This window comes from Coregonus lavaretus (genome assembly GCF_964263955.1).
Source record: "Coregonus lavaretus genome assembly, chromosome: 4".
NCBI classification, from domain to species: domain Eukaryota; kingdom Metazoa; phylum Chordata; class Actinopteri; order Salmoniformes; family Salmonidae; genus Coregonus; species Coregonus lavaretus.
In genome coordinates this window covers 8,621,782-8,632,427 of record NC_139991.1, presented here as the reverse complement: position 1 = coordinate 8,632,427, position 10,646 = coordinate 8,621,782, and the positions used below count along the sequence as shown (strand labels likewise).

Sequence of the window (10,646 nt, the reverse complement as noted above, 5' to 3'; positions counted from 1 at the left end):
AGTCTGGTCTAGCGTTGCGTTGGCATTTGTAAGGGCCTTTGGATGAGAAAGGAGACTGGAGTTGAAGCCCTGAGGTTAGAAGTGCCTTTGCTTCCATCAGAGAAACCTGAAAGACACAACCAATACAAGCACTATAGTTTGTAGACACTAATCTAATGCCCTCTGTCCTCATGCTGCCCCCAGTTTTCACAATCGACCCAGCTAATCACATTACAGACTGAATAAAAAAAACAATCATTCAAACGGTCGCATTCGATACTCTGTGGTGTAATCATTACGCCGATTCTGTTGCAAAACGTTTTGCAACAAACCCTTTACTCCAAACGGAAAATGCAAACGGTCGTTTCTATTGGAAAAATGCAGGTAGGCCCGTTTCGTTCGTTTTGTTTGGTTCTTGGTAAACGGTCAGCTTTCGGGCAGTAGCTCAGTAATCCGTTTGTAGCCCCCCTCCGCAGTAAACATAAATATTATTTCGGGGAAGCTCCCAAGCCATCAAGACTCACGCCGTTCGATAGGCAATGGGCTCTCAGCAACACTTCCACCGCCGCGTCTGATGAGAAGCAGTCTGCCTTGTCCAAAGCGGGAAAGTAGCTAGCTAGCTACCGTCGGAGTCTTACAGTGAGCTAAATACCATGCTATATGTAAATTGAGCAAATTTGCTAACGAATCAGATAGGATTACGAGTAGAATCAGGTTTTTAGATACAGAAACTACAGTTATGCTGATAGACTGCCTCTTCTCATTTTGTCTGTATAACGTTAGTTGCATTGTGTCCTGCTACCATGTACCCTAAGGCAAGGAGTCGATAACAATGATGTACATATGTCTATGTTTAATAAAGCTGAATTGCTGATTGTCAGTTGATAAAAATAAAAATAAACTTGAGTTGTCTCTTACCACTAAACTTCCTGGTTTTGAATATATGAAAACATTATCAGCCAATCAGTTGTCCCCTTTGTCTTCCTCTCAGAAGGGCACTTGTTAGACTTGTGTGAGAAACTTATTGGAGAGGGGAGGTGAAGGCTCAGTGATTTATGAAAATATTTAGAAAATGATTGTCTAGGATTTATGACTCATCATTACAATTGACTTGTATATAATGTAAAATATTACAATAGCTTTTGGTTGATAGACAAGTCTGAGAGCACTCACTTGTACATCACCTCAGAGGTACAGTGGGGGAAAAAAGTATTTAGTCAGCCACCAATTGTGCAAGTTCTCCCACTTAAAAAGATGAGAGAGGCCTGTCATTTTCATCATAGGTACACGTCAACTATGACAGACAAATTGAGAAAAAAAATTCCAGAAAATCACATTGTAGGATTTTTAATGACTTTATTTGCAAATTATGGTGGAAAATAAGTATTTGGTCACCTACAAACAAGCAAGATTTCTGGCTCTCACAGACCTGTAACTTCTTCTTTAAGAGTCTCCTCTGTCCTCCACTCGTTACCTGTATTAATGGCACCTGTTTGAACTTGTTATCAGTATAAAAGACACCTGTCCACAACCTCAAACAGTCACACTCCAAACTCCACTATGGTCAAGACCAAAGAGCTGTCAAAGGACACCAGAAACAAAATTGTAGACCTGCACCAGGCTGGGAAGACTGAATCTGCAATAGGTAAGCAGCTTGGTTTGAAGAAATCAACTGTGGGAGCAATTATTAGGAAATGGAAGACATACAAGACCACTGATAATCTCCCTCGATCTGGGGCTCCACGCAAGATCTCACCCTGTGGGGTCAAAATGATCACAAGAACGGTGAGCAAAAATCCCAGAACCACACGGGGGGACCTAGTGAATGACCTGCAGAGAGCTGGGACCAAAGTAACAAAGCCTACCATCAGTAACACACTACTCCGCCAGGGACTCAAATCCTGCATTGCCAGACGTGTCCCCCTGCTTAAGCCAGTACATGTCCAGGCCCGTCTGAAGTTTGGGAGAATGTCATATGGTCAGATGAAACCAAAATAGAACTTTTTGGTAAAAACTCAACTCATCGTGTTTGGAGGACAAAGAATGCTGAGTTGCATCCAAAGAACACCATACCTACTGTGAAGCATGGGGGTGGAAACTTCATGCTTTGGGGCTGTTTTTCTGCAAAGGGACCAGGAAGACTGATCCGTGTAAAGGAAAGAATTAATGGGGCCATGTATCGTGAGATTTTGAGTGAAAACCTCCTTCCATCAGCAAGTGCATTGAAGATGAAACGTGGCTGGATCTTTTAGCAACAATGATCCCAAACACACCTCCCGGGCAACAAAGGAGTGGCTTCGTAAGAAGCATTTCAAGGTCCTGGAGTGGCCTAGCCAGTCTCCAGATCTCAACCCCATAGAAAATCTTTGGAGGGAGTTGAAAGTCCGTGTTGCCCAGCGACAGCCCCAAAACATCACTGCTCTAGAGGAGATCTGCATGGAGGAATGGGCCAAAATACTAGCAACAGTGTGTGAAAACATTGTGAAGACTTACAGAAAACGTTTGACATGTGTCATTGCCAACAAGGGGTATATAACAAAGTATTGAGAAACTTTTGTTATTGACCAAATACTTATTTTCCACCATAATTTGCAAATAAATTCATAAAAAATCCTACAATGTGATTTTCTGGATTTTTTTTCCTCATTTTGTCTGTCATAGTTGACATGTACCTATGATGAAAATTACAGGCCTCTCTCATCTTTTTAAGTGGGAGAACTTGCACAATTGGTGGCTGACTAAATACTTTTTTTCCCCACTGTAATTCACCTCCGAGAGAGTGCTCTCAATAGGCCTACTTGCAGGGGACTTAGCGAATTGGGGGCCCGTTTAAAAAATGCTGTTGAGGGGCCCCACTAACCCCAAATTGGAGAAGAAAAAAAATGATTGTGGGGGGTAGAGGCAGTTTATAAGGTAAAGGTAGAGGAGTGAAAGTATTTGCTGTATTTGTTATTTTCTTCCAGAATGGCAATTTAGCTAGCTAGCTTACTGTTCCTAACTAATTTGTCCTGGGATATAAACATTGGGTTGTTGTTTTACCTGAAATGCACAAGGTCCTCTACTCCGACAATTAATCCACAGATAAAAGTGTAAATTGATCTCGTTTCTAGTAATCGCTCCTCCTTCAGGCTTCTTCTTCTTCTTTGGATTTTATATTTCGGTTGGCAACCAACTTTAAGGTGCATTACCACCACCAACTGGACTGGAGTGTGGACCTCAGTTCAACTTTCAATCACCCACGTGGGTACATGCTCCTAAAAACCAATGAGGAGATGGGAGAGGCGGGACCTGCAAAGCGTTAAGCGTCACAAATTGAACCAAGTTCTATTTTAGCGCCTGGCTACAATGATTGAATAACATGAATGTGTACATTTACTTTGCAACGCGGGCGGTGTGGTCAGCATGAAGGTTACTGCTCAGTCTGTCAAAGTCGACAGTTTTTTCTTGATTTCATGAAGTGCAATGCGGCATACCAATGAGGCAACTTTAGCTCTATTTTTGTATCTGAAAACAAGCAATTCTACTCGTAAACCATATCTAATTCGTTAGCTACCTTGCTTAATTTACATGTAGCGTGGCATTTAACTCGCTGCCAGTCAATCGTGCTAGCTGGTTGGACGCGGCACTGCTGTAGGCAGACTGCTTCTCCTCAAACGCGGCGGTGAACGCATTGCTGAGAGCCCATTGGCTATCGAACGGCCAATGGCGTGGGTCTTGATGGCTTGGGAGTTTCGGCTCCTCCTCGAAACCAGTCCGGGCGTTGCTCAGATGGGCGTGACTGGAATTTTGTCTCTCGGACAACACTGCGCAGACGCATCAGGAAACTTCGTGTAGAAAGACGGATGCTGGGCGAACGCGAATACCTAATTTGAAACCTCGAAAAGTATACTGAAGACAGAATACAGAAGTATGAATAAATTGAGAATACAGAAGTGTGAAAAATTGAGAGTCTTGCTCTGATACCATGAAGTTTTGACCTGAATGTGAATGGTGAGTCTCGCTGCCACGGATTAAACGGCACCGGCAGTCCGACGGAGGCGGGGGACGTCATCACATCAGCAGGTACACGGACATCTCCTCCTAGCACTCGGCGGATCAAAAGTCATCGAGCTAAGCGAAGGTACTGTAGCTGACCACCAAAATATATCCTAGTCACAATAGTGGTTATAAAGAGCTCATCGATTTTCAAAATCCTTATCCAGGACCCCTGGGCTTCTGCCTCCCCAGCCACTGGTTAGTTCATGTTAGCTAACTCTCCAGCTAACGTTAGCTAACAAGCTAACATATCTATACTGAACAAAAATAAACGCTACGATTTCACCGAGTTACAGTTAATATAAGGAAATCAGTCAATTAAAATAAATGAGGACCTAATCTATGAATTTCACATGACTGGGAATACAGATATGCATCTGTTGGTCACAGATACTTCAAAGAAAAAGGTAACGGTGTGGATCAGAAAACCAGTCAGTATCTGGTGTGACCACCATTTCCCTCATGCAGCACGACACATCTCCTTCACATAGAGTTGATAAGGCTGGTGATTGTGGCCTGTGGAATGTTGTCCCACTCCTCTTCAATGGCTGTGCGAAGTTGCTGGATATTGGCGGGAACTGGAATACGCTGTCTTACACATCGTTCCAGAGCATCCCAAACATGCTCAATGGGTGACATGTCTGGTGAGTATGTAGGCCATAGAAGAACTGGGACATTTTCAGCTTCCAGGAATTGTGTACAGTTCCTTGCCATTATCATGCTGAAACATGAGGTGATGTCGGCGGATGAATGGCACGACAATGGGCCTCAGGATCTCGTCACGATATCTCTGTGCATTCAAATTGCCATAGATAAAATGCTATTGCGTTTGTTGTCCGTAGTCTATGCCTGCCCATACCATAACCCCATCGCCACCATGGGGCACTCTGTTCACAACGTTGATATCACCAACCCGCTTGCCCACACAACGCCTTACACGTACGGCCAAATTCTCTAAAATGACTTTGGAGGCGGCTTATGGTAGAGAAATAAACATTACATTTTCTGGCAACAGCTCTGGTGGACATTCCTGCAGTCACCATGCCAATTGCATGCTCCCTCAACTTGAGACAACTGTGGCATTGTTGTGACAAAACAGAACATTTTTAAGTGGCCTTTTATTGTCCCCAGCACAAGGTGCACCTGTGTAATGATCGTGCTGTTTGATCAGCTTCTTGATATGCCACACCTGTCAGGTGGATGGATTATCTTGGAAAATGATAAATCCTCACTAACAGGAATTTAAACAAATTTGTTCCCAGAATTTGAGAGAAATATGCTTTTTGTGCGTATGAAAGATTTCTGGGATCTTCTATTTCAGCTCATGAAACATGGGACCAATACTTACAAGTTGCGTTTATATTTTTGTTCAGTGTATATATTGTTCTGCCTAGCCCTTGATCATGACTCTCAGTTCCATTACACATAATAAGAGTCATTGGACGAAGGCGTCTTCTGTAGGGGGGAGTTTTGTTAAGATCCCCGTCGCTCGGTCTGAACATTAACATGCATCGCTTGCGGTAAGGTTTTGGAAGCATATGAACCTTATCTTTCATATCAGCGAGAAATAATTTTCAGAAAACAAAAGGCTACATTTATACACACCTTGATAGGGTTAGTGTTCCCACACTGCCATATCTCCATGTTACAGCGCTTGTTTACGGAAAACAAACTGAAGACAAAATGCGACCACCTGTGCTAATTAACAATCTAGCATGCTCCGGACACCTGTGTGTAAGCATAACTTGAATTGTAGTGGAAGTGTAGGATGGAAGCACCCATAGCTGTATGGAACTGTGCAAAACTGCTACAGTAAGTGTATCTTCTTTATTTGAAGGATTGTTTCTCGCTGATGAGAGATAAGGGCCATATCGCAAGTGATGATTTGACGTTTCTAAATGGTAAAACACAGCGTCGGGGTTGTAGTTCATACGAAGCAGTCATGGGGGAAGCTAATTGCTGAGAACTGTAGGGAGTTTGAGAGCTATGGTTCTGCTTATCTCACACATGTCTTTGCTGTTCTGTTGTGTAAACTACTCGGCTATCAGCCATAAAACCATAGGTATGAATATCGTATTGTTTTCGAGAATACGTTTAAACTAACCTGATATTGGCGACACTATCTTCGTTCTGGATTCGGCCAAACGTATCTTTTAAAATGTCCAGTTGCAGGTGGTGCGTTTTGAAGTAATCCAACAATGTGTATGCCGCCATCTTGTCTATTTCAAATCTTCTCTCATTGATCGAAACATGAGTGTCATTATGACATGCGACACTTTGGGGTGGACCCATCTGTCTCAATCATAACCAGGTTCGTTGAAAAATCTCTGGCAACGTTTTGTATAGGCAAACCTGTAACTCCCAGTAATGGATACCAAAAATCTTTGGTTAAATCACATCTGGTGTAACAACCTGTAGCTAATGTGTAGATAGTTGGACAGAGGAGCAGCTAGTTGTGGACGTTACTGGTTATATAACAAGTTCATAATCGTGCAATACATGTAAAATTAAAACAACGCTTAGTCTCTTCAATGTATATAATAATAATAATAATAATAATAATAATAATAATAATAATTCTAAAACATTTTCTCTGTGTTGCCAGGCAACAGCATACAGCAGACGCTCCCACTGTGAGAGAAGAGTGGTGGGAGTAGGACGACGTTGGGATGCTTGCGTGTCTGTGTGGTGCAGACCAGACATACAGTGGAGAGGAGTGGCAGCAATGTTGCCTGGTGTTGGTGTGTTTGGCACAGGGAGTACGGCACGGGTGCTAGTTCCATTGCTGCGGGGGGAAGGGTTTGAGGTACGCGCGCTCTGGGGGAGGAGCGAGGAGGAGGCATGCGCCCTGGCGCAGGAGCTGGGCATTCCGTTTCACACCAGCCAATCGGACGATGTCTTATTGCACCCTGATGTTGACCTTGTCTGCATCTACATCTCACCCCCACTCACACGGCAGATTGCAGTCAAAGCCCTGGGTAAGACAACACAAATACATGCATGCACGCTTGTACACACACACAGTTGGGTTTTCCTGCCCTGTGGGAGAGCGTGGGTAATCAATCCCAGTGTTTACACCACAAACGTTGGCACAATGCCTACACAACACTCAGGCAACATACAGAATACTCATAGCACACAAACACTTGACGAGGCCATAGGGAAGCAATGCTTCCACAAACTTACATAAACAGTACAGTCTCTGATGAACACTGATAATCGGTGCATTCCTCTTCTAATCTGTCTGGACTCATACCTCCCATACATCCCTCCCCCCATCTCTCTCTCTCCATGGCTGAGGCTCTCTCTTTTCCTCTTTCTCACTACCTCCCTTCTCTTAGTCTCTATTGAGCCCTCTCTGTCTTTCACTGTATTCTGATTGATTTACAATAGTTGGCTATACGCTTTAACTGAATCGTGAGTTTTGAGGTACTGGTAGGTTATGATGTCAGAGGAGGTGAATTGACCGTCTTATCTGGGTGAATTCCTGAGCGTTGACCTCATCTTCCTGCTTTAGTTCCTGCTTCCTGAGAGTGTCTCCACCAACCGGCAGGTCCCTCCCTGCTCTGGGAGAGGGACGTGCTGTTTGCGTGTGTGTGTGCGTGCGGCAGAGGGGTCTGGACATTATGTACTTCCTCCTGTGTCGGTCGAATAGTGGACTCCCTGTGTTGAGTGGGGCTTTAAGGTCAGGGCTGAGGTTATATTTGCATAGAGACACACACACACACACACACAGTTAATAGATAGTGCCACAACCTACATACACACATGGTGGTTGTTGAAGCATAGAGGCATTTTCAGGAACACCTCTTTCTCTCTCTCTCTCTCTCTCTCTCTCTCTCGTAGGGATAGGTAAGAATGTGGTATGTGAGAAGGCTGCTACCGCTGTGGACGCGTTCAAGATGGTGACTGCGGCGCGGTACTACCCCCAGTTGCTGAGCATTGTGGGTAATGCTCTGCGCTTCCTCCCAGCGTTCGTAGCAATGCGGCAGCTGCTGGCGGAGGGATATGTGGGTGAGCTGCAGGTGTGTGACGCCCGTGTCTATGGCCCCAGTCTGCTCGACCAATCATACGGCTGGACCTGCGAGGAGCTAATGGGGGGTGGCGGGCTCCACACGGTTGGCTCTACCCTCGTGGACCTGCTGAGTCACCTGACGGGAGCACGGGCGATGCGGGTGCACGGCCTTCTCCGGACGTTCGTGCGGCAGAATGGAGCGATCCGCGGGATCCGCCGCGTCACCAGCGATGACTTCTGTTTCTTCCAGATGCTGATGGGAGGGTCTCATTCTGGTAGCGGGGCGGGGACTGGAACTGGGTCAGGAGTGTGCTGCACTGTGACTCTGAACTTCAACATGCCGGGGGCCTTCGTCCACGAGGTGATGGTCGTTGGTTCAGCAGGGAGGCTGATTGCCAGGGGGACAGAGCTGTACGGGCAGCGCAATGGAGGGAACGGGGAGGAGCTGCTGCTAGGGGACAGCGGAGGGATGGGACAAGAGGTCAAGGATGTCCCCCTGCCACACCTGCGGGGGCTAGGCTCCATGGTTACAGCTCTAAAATATGCTTTCCAGGCACAGGAGGAGCGTCGGTCATGGGCGCGGGGGCCGGTTGCCATGGCGTCAACGTTTGAGGATGGGCTGTACGTGCAGACGGTGGTGGAGGCGGTGAAACGGTCAAGCCGCAGCGGAGAGTGGGAAAGTGTGGAGGTCATGACTCAGGAACCAGATCCCAACCAAAACCTGTGTGAGGCGCTGCAGAGAAACAAGAACTGAGTACTCATATTTATATACACACACACCTACACATACTAATATAAATGACCTACAGACAGCCTCTATGGCCTGTCCTGAGGAGACTGTCCCCTATCAACCACTACCCTGCCCTGCAAGAACCCACAGCCAGGCAGACTGGTGGGCACACCTTCTACTGGAACAGAACTACTTGATGTGAACTCTTCTCAGCAGAGTTGTTGTGTGTGTGCATGCCTGCGTGCGTTTTGAAATCTTCCCAGCCAATCCGGCCCTAGTTCACCACATTCCTGTCAAATCAGTGATCACCTTGAAGGAGGACGTGTTAAGTATTCACACTATAGTTTCTCACTGTGCCTCACTACTTCTGCTGATGTAAGAAATGTTTGTTGGAGTTTACATACATGTCATAGATTAAATGTAGGATTATCTCTTACACAAATGTGTATTATACACATAAACATATATAGTTATTTTTAAAGAGTAACTTACTAACTCAAGAATTTCATTTAAAAAACTAACTTTTTACGAGAAGATGCGTATCATCATCAGACTGCCCTCACAGCAGAGTTACTCATGCTAACCCCCTTGACTTTCAGTTAATTATTATTTGATGTATGTCTTCTTTTTTTTATCAGTAAGATATTGATTGTTGATCCCATTTTCCATATCAGCATTTCCTGCACTGATAAAATGCTACTACACCCGCTGTGTCTGTGGTAACCGGACAGCTTGTGTGCAAGCCTGTGAATAGAATGTGTCTGACTATATGGTGGAAAGACTGTACTGTATTTATTTCATTTTTACTTTTGTGTTTACTAAGAAAAGGCTGTATGTTTTATTTAAGTAGTATGTGTTCAGCAAGTGGAAATGTGTCTGATAAGCTATAAGAGGTTTGTAGATGGATATTTATATTTTGTGTTTTAAGTTATCATTTCAGTTTTACTTGGCGTTATCACTGTTACCCGTGTAGCTCAGTTGGTAGAGCATGGCGCTTGCAATGCCAGGGTTGTGGGTTCGATTCCCACAGGGGACCAGTATGAAAATGTATACACTCACTAACAGTAAGTCGCTCTGGATAAGAGCGTCTGCTAAATGAGTAAAATGTCAAATGTACACACTACCTATGATTTTGTTTTCAGTGGAGGGGACAGAGGCTGTGAAAACGTACCGCACTCATGTTACTTCCCAAGTTAATAAATATCTCACTGTCATATTGCTGCCTCTCCTTGAGTGTGTTTAAATTGACTCAGAATTTAGGCTTTTCAAAAATTACAGGTAAAATGTAAATGTCTTCCAGTTGTGTAAAGTCATCCATACAACATAATGTTAATTGAATGATAGCTCCAATCTTCCCCTAGGAATTGGGGTCTCATTCAAATGTTGGATGTACAATTAAAGATAGCCCAAAAGTGCACTGCATCACTATGTAGCTAATTTAGACGGGATAGGGGTTTCAATCCTCTGCTTCAGCCTTTCGATGAAGACCGCCAATACAATAGGTGGCAGCAAAACGCATGTTAGTGTGTCCTTTTCCAGCAGTCAAGCAACTCGCAACCACTGAGGTATAATGCCAGGCATACGCTACACGATTTTGTCACGAATTCGCCATGTTTTCGCCGTCCCAGACACATTTTCATGATTGGGGTCAAATCGTCTGAACTTCGGCTAGGATTAGTACATCTGGGACTCGCGTAGTTTGAGCGGGTCAAGGACGCACCGATGATAGCTGTTCTGTTCTGTTCTCCAGACCCCTGTCAGATGTCCCGAAAATGTTCTGACATGTCAGAAATGTTGGTTGTGCATCTTGTAGCATAAGCAGTGCTATGACGCGATTGGGCAAGGATTGCTGCCAATACGCATTCAGCATGTGACACCAAAATCAAA

The 10,646-nt window shown here is 44.7% G+C and overlaps 1 protein-coding gene across 2 annotated transcripts; it reads left to right on the top strand.

Annotated features, from left to right (window-relative positions):
* The first annotated feature begins 3,774 nt into the window (after nucleotides 1-3,774).
* LOC311128614 (glucose-fructose oxidoreductase domain-containing protein 2-like) lies at nucleotides 3,775-9,973 on the top strand. Of its 2 annotated transcripts, none has more exons than XM_084160793.1 (3): nucleotides 3,775-4,099; nucleotides 6,620-6,992; nucleotides 7,861-9,973. In XM_084160793.1, exons 2-3 carry the CDS (start codon nucleotides 6,740-6,742, stop codon nucleotides 8,781-8,783), a joined length of 1,176 nt encoding a protein of 391 aa, XP_084016919.1. In that variant the 5' UTR covers nucleotides 3,775-4,099; nucleotides 6,620-6,739; the 3' UTR covers nucleotides 8,784-9,973. The 2 variants fall into 2 exon arrangements, with proteins under 2 accessions (XP_084016919.1, XP_084016920.1); XM_084160794.1 differs by having other exon boundaries at nucleotides 3,793-4,041.
* The last annotated feature ends 673 nt before the right edge of the window (nucleotides 9,974-10,646 follow it).

Bases quoted from the DNA above. Each gene is read 5' to 3' on its own strand.
- LOC311128614 (XM_084160793.1), top strand. From the start codon at position 6,740: ATGTTGCCTGGTGTTGGTGTGTTTGGCACAGGGAGTACGGCACGGGTG. The intron at 6,993-7,860 runs GTAAGACAACAC...TCTCTCTCGTAG, and splicing joins GATTGCAGTCAAAGCCCTGG to GGATAGGTAAGAATGTGGTA.